Below are 18,529 nucleotides of genomic sequence, written 5' to 3'. Positions count from 1 at the left end.
GATGTTTAGTGCCTCGACGCGGGACGTGTCCAAGAAAGCAAAAAAAAAAGAAAAATCTTAATAAAACACGTGTTTATATTTTTATACATTTATTAATATATTTAAACTGCAGAAGAAAAAAAGAGAGAGAGAGAGAGAGAGAGGCAACAATAGTAAAAATATGTTAAAAAGTTAGAAAGGTTCAATCTCTCTCTCTCTCTCTCTCTCTCTCTACATATATATATAAAACTTTTTAATAAAAGTTATTTTATATATCTATTCCTTTTTTTCTTATTTTTCTCTATCTCTCTTTATTTCTCTCTCTCTCTCTTTCTATAAATAACAATATAATGTAAAGTTAAATAGCTTATTAATAATAAATTATTATTTAAAATTGGAGAAGAAACGAAGAATAGGGAAAAGGAAGTATGAGAGACAGGTATGTGTGTATGTGTATGTAATTTATATGTATATAAATAAATATATATAGATATGTTTATGTATATGTATATATATTGTATAATATATGTATATATGTTTGTCTATTTCAAAAAATTAATGTAGCATTATATTTTTCTAACATTGATATGGTGTTATGTATTCATGTTTTTATAAATATTATTTACATTATTATGCAGATCAATATCGCCCGTTAATAATATTGGGGTCTCTTTCGTGACGTTCGGCCAGGGCTGACACAACTATCATGTTTTCCCTTGGGACTACAAAACCACCGAACTAGGAAATTATGTGCTCGATTTCGCTACAGTTTTCATCGACTCTTTTGCCTTTCTAGGTTTAGCTTATAATTTGAGAGTCGCAAACATTGACATAGTGAAAAAATGTATTCTTCGAAACAATGGAACAACATTGCTTAATGAAATCAACAAATAAAACCTAAAGAATTGTTTTGTTATTATTATAATGTAAGCGAGATATTAGTTGTTACAAATAATTATCAACTTATTTTGAATGCAGTAGAACTTTGAAATAGTATATTGTAAGAAGATTTGGTTTGTATAACTTATTAATTAATTTTTATTAGTGAAGTTGACATGTGTAGATTTGCTTTCGTTGAGTTTTATTCTCCAATTCTCAGTCCAAACATTTATTTCATTTATAGCTTTTTGCAGTTTCCTAGTTGCTTCCTCGATTCTATTGTCAACTGACAATATGATAGTATCGTCAGTAAAAGTTGCCACCGAAGTTGTTTTGATTTGCGACAAATCACACGTGTATATGAGATATAGAATGGGCTCCAGTACGCTTCCCTGCGGTACACCCGCTTTAATTCCTTTTAATTTAGAGTATTCATTCTCATGCTTAACTCGGAAGAGTCTGTTAGTATATTCAGACAAGGCGGATTCGTCCGCGCGGTATCGAGTTGTATTAATTTATTTATAGCTGTTCACACATGTCCGCGCGGTATAATCATCCGCGCGGAATCCGCCTTGTCTGAACATAGACTTAATGTTTTCATTGTTGCTGAAGGTTATAGCATGAAACAATGAAGAGAGGATTTATCTCCTTTTCTCAGCATGTTTATTGCTTCTTCTATTTTATAATTTTTGTGTCTCAGGTCTTCAAGTATCATTATCGGGTTACATGTATGATGTAATTTTTTTGCTACTACTCTAGTGGGTCTGGTTAGTTTGTTTTCATATGTATGCCAATGATATCCATTTCCTAGAAAATTTGTCAGCCTTCTGTAATCATCAGCACTCATGACATTCAGTTTAACCTGTTGATTATTTAGCATAATTGCTGTAAAATAAAAATTGTTTTCCTTCAGATCTTTGTATAACAGTTCATAGTTTTTAACTTGACTGATCACGATAGGTGGTGGTTTGGGTTGTTTTCTTTGTATGATTTGCTCAACTTTTTGTTAGGGTTGTGATTGAAGGGAGGTATCCGGAGAGTTAACTATTTTTCGCCTTTTGTTTCTTCTACCTTTAGTAACCCATTCTGTTTCCCGAGTTAATTCCTTTTCATCAGTATGGTATTCAGTCGCTTGCCTCTTTTCATCTACTGTTGGTGGGGAATTTCCCTTTCCAGTGTCTTGATGGAATGCTTTTTTCAACTCTAGTATTTGTTGCTTTAGTTCTGCAACAGTCTGTTCTAGCTTAATTCTAGCGTTCTTTTCTAATTGCCAAGCATTAAATATTAACTGATCATTCAATGTACCAGAGCTTGTTGTATCATATTTTCCAAGCAATAGTTGCCCCCCCCCAGAATCCGTGGGGTCAGCCTTCACAGAGGGTGGATTTGCCAGTACGCCTGGATTACCACCTGGGGTATATTCAATCAAGTATGTTTTATCCATTGCCGAAGATATTTTTTTGCTGGTTTTGGTCCATCCCGGGTATTTTATTTTCCCGGTACCCTCCAACAAGTTGGCGAGCATTCCCCAATCTGCCACCTGGGGAGGCGCCCGATGGTCCAGCATCCCCACACGGGACGAGGAAATATGATGAAAAAAATATTGCTACATTAAATAAGAAAGTATAAGAATCGATTTTATTTAAAGCAATCAAAACCAATACTTACTGACTTACGTTAAAACGTAATTTTTTGACAAACTAAAGTGTAGTAGAAATGTGATGGAGTGATTTTCATTTTTTATATTTAATTGGATGTTAAGTTATTGAATGACAGATTTATTAAATAATCAATTTTATTTATTATTTCTGAGCTAGAATATAATAACATAATAATATAATAATATAATAATATAAAATAAAAAAAATAAGAATTTATTATAAAATCAAAATATATTGAATTATCAAATTCAACACAGACTTCAAATATTTGATATCCGATAAATCAATTTTATGACGGTGTCATAAATACAATGAGATTCAGGGTAGACACTATTCCCATAGCAAAAAATGTCACAGTGACATCACAATAAAGTCACAATAGAGTCACAAGATGACAAAAAAAAATAATGTCACTGTTGTGAGATTATCGGAAGATCATAGTAATATCATTAATCACAGTTGGTGCGATATTATCATAAAATGTCACAATGATATAACTAGCATTATTAAATTACAAATGAGAAAAAAAATATACATGATTATACGGTTGACTTTTGCCACTCTACAGATACGAATATATGTTCAAAAACAGCTTTTCAAGGTAAGTACGTAAATGTTTATACTTAATCATGAATATTGTAAAATTATTTTAATCATATTTATTGTAAAATATCCTCAAATTTATTATATAAAGATACAAATATACACAAAATCAGCTTTTTAAGAAAAATGATAAAAATATGTAAATTCTTGTAATTAATTATTCATAAGCATAATTTATGAACCATTGTGAAATTTTTATGATTAACCTTTAGACTGCCGCAAAACCACTTTTGTCACTCTGAGTGTACTAATAAAATAGTGATATTTAATAAATTCTAGAAGTATTAATACAAACATATGTGTATGTAGCAAGTATATAGAGTGTGCATTTGGGTTTCTATATATGTGTGCTTGTGTGAATGCGTTCAAAAAATGAAAGGGGATGAGGAGATTTCGAAAAATATGACATTTTCAAAAAATCTGATTATGTAATTTTAAAGTATATTAAAAACCATAAATATTTAATTTGCTATGGTATTTGCTCAGAAATATAAAATCCGATTTTTCTCAAGAAGGTGTTTCACTTTCTTAACGGTCGCGTGGGCACGTATAAAAAAATACGTGTTTCCTATTTTGATCTAGACTACAACATATTTGAAGCGCATTAAAATCGGAGGGGGACACTTCCATATCTTTTCTTGTTAGATTCAAAATTTCATAAATCAGTGTTTAGAATCGAAATCAGTGATACCGAAAACCCTCAAATACGATGTTTTTGATAAAATTAAATTTTTTAAATTTTTTACCTTCGTTTGCTGCCGCAAAGTCACTTTTGTGCTCTGACAATAAAACTCAAAATTTCAATTTCAATTTCAGGCAACATATCTGTTATTATATATATAAATTTAAGCATCGAACTTAACAAGAGTGTGCGACGATCGTTCCTTCTTGCTGCATATGAATTGTGATTCACCTGTAGATGATGCGATTACGTACGACGTATGGCATGGAAACAAAGATAATATCGCTAAATAATTATCTGGGAAAAAAAAAGCAAAACAGAAACTCTATTTTTATTAATTTTAATGCAAAAATAGCGTCAACGTAAAGATTAAGCATGAGTGTTGTGAAATATCTTTGAAATACATTTATTTAACATAAATAAAATTGTGTAATTAATTTTTATCAATGCTAATTATTATTAAAAAGTTGTTAAAGTATAGAAATTTATAAATAACAGCATACAAGCAAGAAAAAGCATTTGTAGTTGAATAATTACAAATTCCAATGAGAAAACTCCTTGGTTTTTAAACCAGGAAATATTTTTCAAGAATAGTGACTCGATTAACACTAGCAAATGAATCCTGTGTATAATAATAATTTATATTTTATTTATACATAATGAAAGGTATAAAAATAAAAATAAGAGTCGCTAAACCGTACAGAAAAAATTTTTCTACTTACAGGTCACGATAGATATTATCAATAATAAAACAGAAATTTATTTACTTTTATTAATTAGAAATTATATTATCTTAAAAATATTTAAAAGACAATAAGACGTTTTTGAGTTATCTTTTAAACATCTTTTAAAGACATGTGTTGTGTGGAAAGTAACGATAAAAATAACTCTTATTTTGTTACTCGTTATCGAAAAATGTAACAAAAGTTACTTTTTCAATTACAAACAAAAGTTGTAACGCCGTTATCGTTACAGTTACTGAAAAAAAAACTACGCGTTATTTTTGAACCTTGGTACTTTCAAAGATATAACACTTTAAATGATAATGATGATATTTTTATTCTAAAGAGAAAAAATGTATTATAAAAGAATTGTTAAATTTAGTTATTAATTTGAAATTTCATTATGATTGGTTCTATCTTCATGCCGTATCAGTCATCAGCTATACACAGGTACATAATAAGGTTGAAAATATTTCTACAAATGTTTAATTCTATTGTAAAATACAATACTTCTGAACAAATAGAAAATCATAATAGTGCTACTGCAAAAGAAATTGTTATATAGCTGTAAAAAAGAAATTGTATTATACCCTTATATAACTGTGTATATATCTGATGAGTGATACGGCATTGAAGAAAGAACCAATCACAACGAAATTTTAAATTTAATTAATCACAGCGCACGGATCATCTTAATCCGAATCATTTTGATTTCGTCGCAAAAGCAGCTCACATGTCACATATTGCCACGCGCATCTACTACGGTGCATTCCATTATAGCCCGTGGGCTAATCGATATTAACATAAACACAGTACCAAAGTGACAAGAACGAACCATTTTATAACATAAACATACTTAGGATAATAAAAAAATAGAATTTTCTCATTCGTTACCTTATGTAAATGTATCAAAGACAACTTAGTCGTGAACAGCACAGCGAATGCATTAAATAATTTGTAACAACTTAAAGTATTTGTAAAAAACTTACTCAACTATTGTAATAACTGATAACAGCACGCAGAAAGAGACATCTAATAGCAATAATTGCAACATTTCTTGATATGATATTTCTGTGAAAAGATGTCGATATCTCCCTCTGCGCCATTATATCCCGTGGTGTCGTTATACCTCGGGTTCCCCTATAGACAAAACAAAATTGAATGTTATATTGTTTAGTTGATATAAAAGCTCTTTCTTGCCACTTGGTAACTTTGTGTCGAAAAATTAAACTGTTAATTATTTTATATAAATAATATAATAGATATTAAATAAACATTATGTAAATTTTTTTTTAAATCATTGTTGCAAATAAATAATTAGAGTTTAACTATTTGGATGTTTATTTATCTCTAAATGTACTTTTTATTTTCTTAGAGAGAGAGAGAGAGAGAGAGAGGGGGGGAGAGAGAGAGAGAGAGAGAGAGAGAGAGGGGGGAAGAAGAGGGATAGGGAGAGGGAGAGAGTATATAAAAATACTATTTTTCAGAATAAATATTGTACTAAAGATATAATACTAAAGGACGTTTTTGTTCTAAAGAGAAATATATATATATATGTATATAAATATCCTTATAAATATATATATATAAAAATATCATTTGGTATTATATCTTTAGTAACTTTATATATATATATATATATATATATATATATATATATATATATATATATTACATTACATTATAATATACAACTTTTAAGAAGTTTTAAATGTTAATGTTTGCAAAATTGACAAGCTTTGTGAGCTAGTTCATTATACCCCGCATGAAAAGCATATCAGGAAAATCTAGTCTTTTATTAAATCAGTAATCTCGTCTATTAAAACTATTATTTTATAATAAATTTGTGTTTTTTCTTATAGTAGATATTCCAAAAAATATTTTAGTAAAAAAAATCGATTTATTCATTTTTAATATTTTAAAAATTTATTTAACAATTAGATAAGCCGTATGCTCCGGGTTCCCTTATCTACATACGGGGGCGTTGCAATGGGATATGCAGTATACGCTCCAGCATAGGGCGCGAAATTGGAAGGGGCACAAAATTTTGATAAAGGTCAATAAGTGTAAATTGTCCAAAACATGAAAATTGACCGTATGGTTTATGTATTAATCCACGCCTACTCGTCTTGATGCCGCTCTTTTATAGAATATTTCACCAGAATTTCCACTCGTGTCACAACTTCGTTTAAGAAAACAAACAGAATTTAATAATGAACGTCCAGATGAACCAATTAGAGATGTCAAACAAAAATTTAAAATAGAGTTTTTTAATTATATTATTGATGTAGCTTTAAATTCTTTGGAAGAACGATTTAATCAACTTAATTCTTATAGCAATATCTTCAAATTTCTATATGATATAGATAAAATAATGTTTCTGATATTACATTAAATCAGTGCAAAATTTTATAACAAAAATACAAATTCTTCTGATATAAATGCTGTTGAACTATTTGACGAAATAAATTTATATAAAACAACATTTGCAAATATACAACAAAATACTTTGTAATCTCCAATTGATATTTTAAATAAATTAGCGTAAAATGGTTTTTTTGGAAATATTTCCCAATTTAGTAATAGCGTTTCGAATATTATTAACTATGCCAGTATCTGTGGCAACTGGTAAAGCATCCTTTTCAAAATTAAAATTAATTAAAAATTACCTTAGAAACACAATGACTCAAACGCGATGATCCGATTTAGCAATATCATCAACCAAGAGTGAATTGGCCAACAACCTTGATTATAAAGATATTATCAAACGTCCGCGGTAGCGGCGCGACGTCATAAATCAAAATTCATAAAATAAAGAAATAATTTCATGGATATTATCGCGCCGCAACCGTATATAAAGCATCCGCGGTAGTGGCGCAACGTCTAGTTTAAAAAGAATTCATAAAATAAAGAAACAGTTTCGTGGACATCGTCGCGCCGCTGTCGTATAGCTTATCCGGAATTTTTATGTAATGTAAGTTTCAATTAAGATTTCTCAGAAATTATAGTCGTATTCAAAAATCTAACAGCATTTATGTTATTTTTAAAGCAATTTAAAAATTTTGTTTCTTGCTTCTAGCATTTGCGAATATTTCTATCTTCACAAAAAATTTTTACAAAAAAAAAATATGTCAAGTTAAAATCGATTATACGACTCAAAAATAAATGAGATCAGTATAGACAATATGCTAAGTGTTAAAGATATATCAATTTTCGTAAAGTATCATTTGATGTAAAATTTATCGTAGTTTGAAATAGAATATGTTACAAAATTATTTGTAATAATATGGGAACATTATATATATGCGTGTGTATATATATTACACACTTCGAGTACTTACTAGCTCAAAATTGAAAAATTGCTATGCATCCATTTATTTTTCAATTATTATTCATTTCACTAGATAGATCCAGTACTCAAAGAATTAAAACTAAAGTGACGAACAAAAACTTGGCGAGCCCGGGTCGTGGCATAAAAACTGATGTGGATTGAACTGTATATATGTATTAGCAAATTTATAGAGTCAGTTTTTAATGCCTCGACCCGGGCAATAAGTTCTTTGAAACTTTGCGTAGGAAACACGAACGAATCCCAGCGTAGGGGTGCCTAAGACCATCGTAACGCCACCGTCTATATATGTAATTATGTACGTCATTCAGTCATGTAGTATCATTAAGTGTTATTAGGTATCATTATCATTTAAAGTGTTATATTTTTGAAAGTACCAAGGTTCGGAAATAACGCGTAGTTATTTTTTTTCAGTAACTGTAACGGTAACGGCGTTACAAATTTTGTTTGTAACTGAAAAAGTAACTTTTGTTACATTTTTCGATAACGAGTAACGAAATAAGAGTTATTTTTATCGTTACTTTCCACACAACACATGTCTTTAAAAGATGCTTAAAAGATAACTCAAAAACGTCTTATTGTCTTCTAAATATCTTTAAGATAATATAATTTCTAATTAATAAAAGTAAATAAATTTCTGTTTTATTATTGATAATATCTATCGTGACCTGTAAGTAGAAAAATTTTTTCTGTACGGTTTAGCGACTCTTATTTTTACTTTTATACCTTTCATTATGTATAAATAAAATATAAATTATTATTATACACAGGATTCATTTGCTAGTGTTAATCGAGTCACTATTCTTGAAAAATATTTCCTGGTTTAAAAACCAAGAAGTTTTCTCATCGGAATTTGTAATTATTCAACTACAAATGCTTTTTCTTGCTTGTATGCTGTTATTTATAAATTTTTATACTTTAACAACTTTTTAATAATAATTAGCATTGATAAAAATTAATTACACAATTTTATTTATGTTAAATACATGTATTTCAAAGATATTTCACAATACTCATGCTTAATCTTTACGTTGACGCTATTTTTGCATTAAAATTAATAAAATTAGAGTTTTTTTTAAATTTATATATATAATAATAGACATGTTGCCTGAAATTGAAATTGAAATTTTGAGTTTTATTGTCAGAGCACAAAAGTGACTTTGCGGCAGCGAACGGAGGTACAAAATTTAAAAAATTTAATTTTATCAAAAACATCGTATTTGAGGGTTTTCGGTATCACTGATTTCGATTCTAAACACTGATTTATGAAATTTTGAATCTAACAAGAAAAGATATGGAAGTGTCCTCCTCCAATTTTAATGCGCTTCAAATATGTTGTAGTCTAGATCAAAATAGGAGACACGTATTTTTTTATGCGTGCCCACGCGACCGTTAAGGAGGTGAAACATCTTCTTGAGAAAAATCGGATTTTATATTTCTGAGCAAATACCATAGCAAATTAAATATTTATGGTTTTTAATATACTTTAAAATTGCATAATCAGATTGTTTGAAAATGTCATATTTTTCGAAATCCCCTCATCTCTTTTCATTTTTTGAACGCATGCACACACGCACACATATATAGAAACCCAAATGCACACACTATATACTTGCTACATACACATATGTTTGTATTAATACTTCTAGAATTTATTAAATATCACTATTTTATTAGTACATTCAGAGTGACAAAAGCTTTGCGGCAGTCTAAAGCAGTGGTTCTTAACCTTTTCAAAGTCACGGAACACTTTTGATTAGAAGGAAAATTTGCGGAACATCAAAATCATTAAGATCATAAAACCAACAAAAAAATGTGCATAAATATATCTTTTATTAAAAGTTATAGATTATACAACATAATCATAGATTATATAAAAATAAAATATAATGTCGCGCAGTGTACACTGAAGCTTTTATAATTTCGCGGAACATCAGTTAAGAACCACTGGTCTAAAGGTTAATTATAAAAATTTCACAATGATTCATAAATCATGCTTATGATTAATTAATTACAAGGATTTACATATTTTTATCATTTATTTTAAAAAACTGATTTAATTTTAAATCAGTTTCTTAAGATATTAATTTGAAGTTATTTTACAATAAATATGATTAAAATAATTTTACAATAATTCACGATTAAGTAAAAAAATTTATATACTTACCTTGAAAAGCTATTTTTGTACATATTCGTATCTGCAGAGTGGCAAAAGTCAACCGTATAATCATGTATATCCAATTCTTTTTCTCATTTGTAATTTAATTATATAATATGAATAATGTCACATTTCCTTTAACTGTTTATTCTACAAGACAATAGATGAATAAAGACTACGTAATGATTCTAAATCTATATTGAACGATTTTGAACAAATTTTTAATTTGATTTTACTGTTAATACCTAAATTACAAAATATTATATGTTATATGTTAAATGTTAATAAAATAATGTTAAAGTTATGTTATAAATATATAAAAAGCATTTTTTTTCTTGCGCAATAATAAAAAAAATACGTAAAACATAAATATAGAAACGTAAATTTCGAAGATAACTCAAATATATTTAATCTATTACGTTCGCCTCTACGATTCCTTTCTTTCGCAAAATTGCGACAGTGATGCGATTGATGATGAAGAGAAAACAGTAAACAAAGCCGCTTGTGACATATAACTTTCTTAACACATTCAAAATTCACACTCAATCAGTAATCATATCAACGAGTAATCGCGGAAAATCAAAAAGTAACTTTAACAAGTAATTTGCTTATTGTTAACATATGTAATTTGCTTACGGTTTAAAGTGTTCTCCTAGTACGTCAATCATTAACTTGCTATAAGATGCTATCTCCCTCCAGTTAAATATCAAAATTTAAACAAACCTCGAGAATACACCATCAGCTCACCATCTGTTCTCAAGTGTTTTCGAATGCGATTAATGAAAGCAGTAATAACTTTATATATTTGTTCAACTGTATATCAAAATTTTGACGAACTTGGAAAATACGTGCTAACAGTTTATGTTTTCCAAGCATTCGTAAATACTTCAAGTATTGAAAACAATAATGACTTACTACGCAGTTTTGTCTCCATGCAACTTCATGTAAAAAAAAAAAACTCCAAAAATATGAAATCAGCTCACTATTTCCAGGATATTATAATGGCGAAATTCATAAAATCAATTAATGATTATCTCAAAATGAAGGATGAGTTTGTGCCAATAATAGCTAAAGCTTTAAATAATATATAAATTTTCCAAAAGACATAACAGTATAATTCCATTCAGTTCTCAATACGCACCTTATTCTCGCGTTTCAGTTTTGTACAATCAAGTGCTCATCCCTGCGTTTTTTTGAGTCAATTAAAGATCAAAATATCTTATCTTGTCACATTGCCAATATGCCAAGACAGTAATCAATGTATCGATCTTTTGTATTGACTTTCCTGTTTTCTCGTTTCTGACTCAATAACATTTTTTTATCTAATAAAATAAATAAAGGATCTCCGGCTTTATTCATCTTTTTAAAAAATAAACATACTTTTACTCATTTTATTTAATTTTTAACCTAATTACAATAAAAACTGTAATATTGTCTGTAACTATAAGAACCTAAAATAGTTGACGTACATTAAAAATGTTTATGTATTAATTCACGTTATATGAGAATGTATTGATAATTTTATATATCTATATTTTGTTGCTTGCGTTGTATTTTAAGTATTAAAAGTTTTAACGTTAAAATCACTTTATTATCATTCTGACTAATGATCTCCGTATACTTAACTGCGAAATAAACACACACACACACACGCATATCTATATACACATGTACTCACACTAAGCATTTAATATGCAATTTATAGTTTAATCTATTAATCATGTTTGTCTTTAATCATTATTGTCTTTAATATTTAGAGTGCTTACGAATGTTTGGAAAACGTAAACTGATATTATTATTAGATAATTAAAAACAAAAGGCAATGAAAGATCTTGCGAAGTTATATGCACACACGTAAATGATTTCGTCGCATATAAAATGTATTAGATTTATTTTATCAAAAGAGATTAGATATTTTTATCAAAAACAAATCATTAAATACAAACATTCAGATGAGCAAAGATCGACTTGCGTTTATTTAATTTTCAAGCCCTACCTATAATTATATAAAGTTCCAGCCGAGTGATACGCCACGAAGTATCTGAATTATACCTCAGAATTTTTATTATAAATAAACTGACTGCATTATTTCATATTTTTGATAAATAAAGATTGGATATATTCATATGTATTGGGCAACATTATGACAACAAAAATTTATACCAAATTTATACAAAATTTCACATAACTTTAAATAATCAGAACTCTACAAAAAATGAACGTATTTGAAAAAAATTTTTTTATTTTGTAATTTAAAGTCTCTACTTTAAAAAGCATTTGTCAGATTTTGAATTTTTCTTCCCTCCTTACCACTATGTTCTCAAAAATAAGGACGTGTTTTGTTTCCAAAAAATTGCATAGTTTGACGCACTCCACGGAGTGGAATGAATTTTTTTCACAAATATCATTATAATCATCGATAAAATTTGGACTTTCCTTTGCAAATTAAAAAAAAAAATTGAGATCTGTACGATTTTTTTTCGCGGAGTTATGACGTATCAAAGTTATTTATACATTTTTTTTACCGACACCATTAGCAACACGGGGAGGTTGCTAATGGTGTCGGTAAAAAAAATGTATAGACATGTGTGTGTATGTGTGCGCTCACACACCCACACACACACATATCTAAGCAACCTCTCCGCGTTGCACATCGCTAATGGTGGCAGTAACAAAAATGTAAATAGATAACTTTGATACGTCATAATTTCGCGAAAAAAATCGTACAGACCTAAATTTTTTTTTAATTTACACAGAGGAAAGTCTAAAGAACTCCCCACTAATCATATGGGAAATCTATCCCGGTCAAATGAGCCGAATTTTTAGTATAATATAGTTCATAACGTACTGATCAAAAGTTCCTATGGACTCGAGATAAAAAAATGGACAGTTGTTGAGATGCGGGAGATCAAATGTCAATAAAAGCGTCTTATTCGAGAACGTTTTACCATTTCAGTATATCTCTGTATACAAAATAAAAAAAAAATTTGGTGGTGTGAGAAATAAACTATTTCTCATACCACCCACTCCAACAAAAAAAGGGTACAATTATTGGTTTAGTGGACAGAACAGTCTTTCTCTCAAATCCCAAATATCACAGCAAAAATTTCGACTTAATCATCAGAATCCTGTTAAACAACAATTATCCAAAACTAATTTTTAGTGTCATCCAGTCACGTTTAAATTCTATTATTAACAATAAGATTCTTATTAGTGACACACCAAATGCTGTAAAACCGGTTTATTTCACGATTCCATATATACAGGGAATAACAGATAAATTCAGGGATATAACTAAAAATTCGAGAGTGAAACTCGCATATTATAGCATAAACAAATTAAATAAAATAATTAGAACTCACAAAGACACCATTCCATCTGAATTAAAAACAAACGTCGTATACAAAATTAATTGCAACCAATGTGAGGCCTCATATGTTGGTCAAACATCCCGAAAGTTAAAAACTAGAATCACAGAGCATAAAAGACATATACACCACAATATTAACACAAACTCTGTAATTACTAATCATAGAAGGGAGCTTAACCATGATTTTGACTGGGATAACGTCAAAATACTTGATGAGGCTCCATATTATACTAAAAGGCTAATCTCTGAGATGCTATTTATCAAAAGACAAAAGAAAGGTCTAAATTTACAAATTATACGGATAATTTACCAGCTGTCTATCACGATATTGTTGGCGCTCTTCCTAAAATTTAGTGGTGGGAAAACATTACATATAAACATATAACTTGTAGTATACCTTGACATTTACGATCGAACTCCACAGTACACGAGTCAACAATTTGGTCACCAACCGTTACTAATATTGTTAAAGAGTGAGTGAACTTCATAACAGTTTTTGAACAGTGATCATCAATACATAATTTAATTAATTATATTAAAAACATCACTCATTCTTCTACAGATATCAACGAACATTGATATTCACACACAATATTATCAGGTCAGTTTCTTTTATTGACTATGTTCGTCTGTAATAAACATCTATCGGAGTAGGTTCACACAACTAAGACAATAGCGTTTTACATTTATACTCATAACACATTAGTAAATATTCTCGTTTTAATTTGTAAAAAATTTTTATATTTGTGATTTAATTTTTGCACTGATGAAGACTCAAAGATTGAGCTCGAAACGTACGCATCCAAATAATTATATTATTGAATTGTAATTTCTTGTTAACATTTGTCGGTTTAATATCTTCGTATGAGTAGAGTTACGTAAATGCGATATAAAGATTCTCTTAACATTTGTAATTTTTGATATGAGGATTGATTTGCGTTATGATAATGCGATATAGAACACCGCTAATAGTAATTTTATTATTGAAGATTGTGCGACATATGTAATAATTATTGTCATTTTTGATATTATCTATAATATACCTTATTATTGTGTTTTAATTACTATATGAATGTTTAATTAAGACCTAACTCTCCAGACTCGTTTAATACGACTTAATTTTTGCTCTCTATTGCCGTTTTTAACTTATTGAATAATTTATATTTAAGAGAGCACTGACTTTATTATTTATTGTTTTATTTAAAAAAAAAATTTTTCAAGTACAACAATTTTTCATGGAGTTATAAGATTATTTAAAGTTATGTGAAATTTTGATATATATTTTTGTTGCGATAATGTTGTTGCCCAGTATATTTTATTAATATTAATATTTTATAAACACCAAGCAATAATATAGTCACAGATTGTGAAATTGTTTATGTATTAATTCACATTATATGAGAATGTCTTGATAATTTTATTTATATCTTGTTGCTTTCGTTGCATTTTACGTATTAAGTCATGCGGATCGATTGTTTTGAATAAAGCATATGCTGACAATTCAATTTGTAAAAGTGCACAAGATTGCAATTCTAAAAAACGATGTCAAGTCAGTTATCGTGATTCGAACTTGTGATTAAGGAGCACTATTGAATGTCAGGTAAAATTCTTAGATACAAGCTACGAAATGTTTCATAAATTAGAATAATTTTCTTGTCTTTCTGAATTATATGCAGATTATATAAGCATTTCGTACAAATTGCTATATAAACTTATGGAAATGCATTTAAACTCAACGATGTTTGAGTTTTCAATTGTATATTTCGATAATAAAATAACAATGTTATATCTAATTATTACTTACAACTGTGATAATGCAAAAACGTCGATTATACAAGAAGGTTCATTTTAAATGACGCATTAATATTTCTCGAAAATCAAGAGTTTCATTGAAAAATGTTTCGTAGAAAAGTTTTATGATTTCGAGGAAGATATGAGATGGTGCTATTACTTTGTTGTTGATTGAAGATCGTGAGATTATTTCTGAGAGTATTATTTCAACGAAAACATACAGTTTATTTTTTAAAAAAGTATGTAGAAAAGTTTTAAAAAAAGTGTGCAAAGGTGCTTGTTACTAATCCATTTTTTTTAAATAACTATGTATTTTTTTTTACACCAATTGATTTCTCTCGTTATTTTGTGTAGAATTTACTTTTTATTGATAGCATAAAACTGATATTTTGAATTACCTAATTCAGTGATTTTCATAAACAGAAGTGCTCAATACCTCGAACACAAATCTTAAAATGCGTATGGAGGAAGATTTTCAAAAAGAAAAATCATCAATTACTACAAAGATGATAGATGATGAAAATGATATACAGAACCAAAATGGAATATATATACAGTTTAAAGAATTGTTCAAGTTCAAAACGGAGTTGAAATGGTTGAATATTGTATTCATTATTCTTCTTCATGTGGGTATGTTGTATGCCTGCTTCATTTTTAAATGGTTGGAAGATCTCAGGACAACTATTTGGAGTGAGTATTTTTTGGAATATTGTAACTCCATTAATTTTAGTTTTTAATTTATGAAAAATATGAATAATAAAATGTGTTTAAATAAAAAAAAAATTATTTTTTTTTTAAATAAAAATAATAATTATTTTTTAAAATATTTTTGTATATTTTGTATTTTGTATATAGATGTGTAAGTGTTTTACATATGTAACAATTTGATTGAAAGTGTGTATCGCGTGTTTACTAATTGTAAGTCTACTGCGTACTTGTCAATTCAGAAAATCGACATTAACTGATTGAAAGCCAATCGATTAAACTTACGTGATAAAAGAAAAGTTTGATAGCAGACAAGCGAAAGCTTTCACTTTTTATTATATAACTTTTATTTCATTGCAGACATTGTGTCGATCACTCACGTCAATTATTACAAAATACATTGTGAATATTTGAAACCAAAGTTAAAAATATCAAACTTTTATAAACAAATAGATAGATTTTGATTTTTATATAATTTTTTGCAAAAATATTTTGTCTTATATTTAATAAAAGTCATTACAATTTATAATAATGTTTTAGACTTGTTGTACACGGAGAAAATTTTATATTAAAAATTACTGTGGTATGTAATAACTGTGGACCATTACACGGAGAAAATTTTATATTAAAAATTACTATGCTATATAATAACTGTGGACCATTAGGAACATTCCAAGTTAAAATGCTATGTAAAACTGTAAAAATTGACGTAATTTACGTAAAAATTTCGTCAATTACGTCAGTTTTTGTAATTTTACATAGCATTTTAACTTGGAATGTTCCTAATGGTCCACAGTTATTATATACCATAGTAATTTTTAATATAAAATTTTCTCCGTGTAGAAATCATTCTAAAGTAAAGTAATGTAAAATTATAAAAATTACATTAATTTACCCAATTTTTACAGTTTTATATAGCACTTTAACTTAGAGTGATCCTTAATGGTCCACAGTTACTACATACCATAGTAATTTTTAATATAAAAGTTTCTCCGTGTACAGGTAATCGATACACGACATTCGAGAGAAATATGTATAATTACATTATTAATTATCATGCATAATTTCATAAATGTATTAATTAATTTGGCTGGACCTTCTTATCTCAAGTCTTCATCATGGCTATGATAGGAGCGATAGGTATTACTGCCGGTGCTCATCGTTTGTGGACTCATCGAGCTTACAAAGCAAAATGGCCACTTAGAATTATACTTGTTCTCTGCTATGTTTCGGCTGGCCAGGTAAGCAAGTTGCTTCTTGTACTGCAAGAAGAAAAAACTTTTCTTTACAATATTTTTTTTTTAGAATAACCTTTATGACTGGATACGAGATCATAGAGTGCATCACAAATACACGGACACAGATGCAGATCCTCATAACAGCAACAGGGGATTTTTCTTCTCCCACGTTGGTTGGTTGATGATGAAGAAACATCTAGACGTAATTCGAAAGGGTCATCAGGTCGATATGAGCGATATATTAGCGGATCCTGTCGCTTTCTTTAGTTACAAGTAATTCTGTGATTAATTAATATATATCTAAGGCGTTAATTATCTCATATTACGTAAAAAAAATTTTCTGAGAAACAAAAAGGAATATGAAATGTGTGAAATTTATTTGCATTTATATATATATATATATATATATATATAATTTATATAATTATATATATATATATTAATATATATATAATATATAAATTATATATATAATTTATATAATTTATCTTGAAAATAAATACTTATTATTCTAATATGATCTTTTAGCTTTTCTCCTAGATATTTTTATACTTTTGTGTCAATTTTCTTCTCTATCAAAAATTGTGTACAAAATGAGTGATTCAACATAACAAGAAATTATGTACTGACTAATTATGTTTCTTTACAGATATTTTTCGCTATTAAAATTTATCTTTGCCTTTCTATTGCCGGTAATGGTACCTGTTTACGGATGGAATGAAACCTGGTATAGAGCCTTCATTTCGCAAATTCTTATACGTTATACTTTGAATTTAAACTGCACGTGGAGTGTCAACAGTGTGGCTCATATCTGGGGTTCAAAGCCATATGATGCGTAAGTATACAAATGCATTCGAACAAGCTTAATATGAACTTCAGTGTCTCTTTATCACATTATTATATATAAGTAATTTTATTTGATTTATTTTAATAACAGGCACATAAATCCGACGGAAAATAGATTCGTAGCCATTCTAGCATTCGGTGAAGGCTGGCACAATTATCATCACGTGTTTCCATGGGATTACAAGGCAGCCGAATTAGGCAATTATATGTTTAACATCACTACAATGTTTATCGATATCTTCGCGAAAATTGGTTGGGCATACGATCTCAAGCAACCGTCTAAAGAGCTGGTTAGAACCATCGTAATGAAGAGAGGTGACAGCAGCCATATTTTGCAGCAAAGTGTGTCACACCCAGACAGTAAAATTGATTAATAAAGATAAATATTTCCTTCACTTTTCCGTCATTTAGCGATAAGTCATCCGATTAAGCTAACGTAGACGGTTACTCAAGTCAACAGATTTTCAAGTTATCAGATTTTTATTAAAATTAAAAATTGTTAAGGAGTACGCTATTCTATTAATAAATTTGATTTTTATTTCTTTC

At 28.5% G+C, this 18,529-nt stretch overlaps 2 protein-coding genes across 6 annotated transcripts in view; one reads left to right on the top strand and one right to left on the bottom strand.

Annotated features, from left to right (window-relative positions):
* The window catches only part of LOC140664764 (glutamate receptor ionotropic, delta-2), a 43,793-nt gene that overhangs the window by 10,996 nt on the left and 14,268 nt on the right, over nt 1–18,529 (bottom strand). Inside the window, exons 1-2 of one of the 3 annotated variants that reach the window (XM_072890215.1) lie at nt 11,175–11,231; nt 10,670–10,783 (exon numbers count right to left, since the gene is read on the bottom strand). The exons of the other annotated variants lie outside the window; for them this stretch is intronic. The gene's annotated coding sequence lies outside the window, so the exon portion shown is untranslated. Of the gene's footprint in view, nt 1–10,669; nt 10,784–11,174; nt 11,232–18,529 lie in introns of those variants that run through there. 3 annotated transcript variants of the gene reach the window in all.
* Nucleotides 7,418–18,357, top strand: LOC140664765 (acyl-CoA Delta-9 desaturase-like). Of its 3 annotated transcripts, none has more exons than XM_072890221.1 (6): nt 7,418–7,500; nt 15,618–15,884; nt 17,010–17,140; nt 17,205–17,410; nt 17,787–17,972; nt 18,075–18,357. In XM_072890221.1, exons 2-6 carry the CDS (start codon nt 15,650–15,652, stop codon nt 18,355–18,357), a joined length of 1,041 nt encoding a protein of 346 aa, XP_072746322.1. In that variant the 5' UTR covers nt 7,418–7,500; nt 15,618–15,649. The 3 variants fall into 3 exon arrangements, with proteins under 3 accessions (XP_072746322.1, XP_072746321.1, XP_072746320.1); XM_072890220.1 differs by lacking the exon at nt 7,418–7,500 and adding an exon at nt 13,842–14,004; XM_072890219.1 differs by lacking the exon at nt 7,418–7,500 and adding an exon at nt 14,895–15,003.

Source organism: Anoplolepis gracilipes, chromosome 4, assembly GCF_047496725.1.
Source record: "Anoplolepis gracilipes chromosome 4, ASM4749672v1, whole genome shotgun sequence".
Classification (NCBI taxonomy): Eukaryota; Metazoa; Arthropoda; class Insecta; order Hymenoptera; family Formicidae; genus Anoplolepis; species Anoplolepis gracilipes.
Note: the sequence above shows the minus strand (reverse complement) of the source record. Positions and strands in the feature narration are given on the sequence as shown.

Coding starts and splice junctions, on each gene's coding strand:
- LOC140664765 (XM_072890219.1), top strand. Junction 15,885..17,009: donor TCTCAGGACAACTATTTGGA/GTGAGTATTTTT, acceptor TCTTATCTCAAG/TCTTCATCATGGCTATGATA. Junction 17,411..17,786: donor GTCGCTTTCTTTAGTTACAA/GTAATTCTGTGA, acceptor GTTTCTTTACAG/ATATTTTTCGCTATTAAAAT.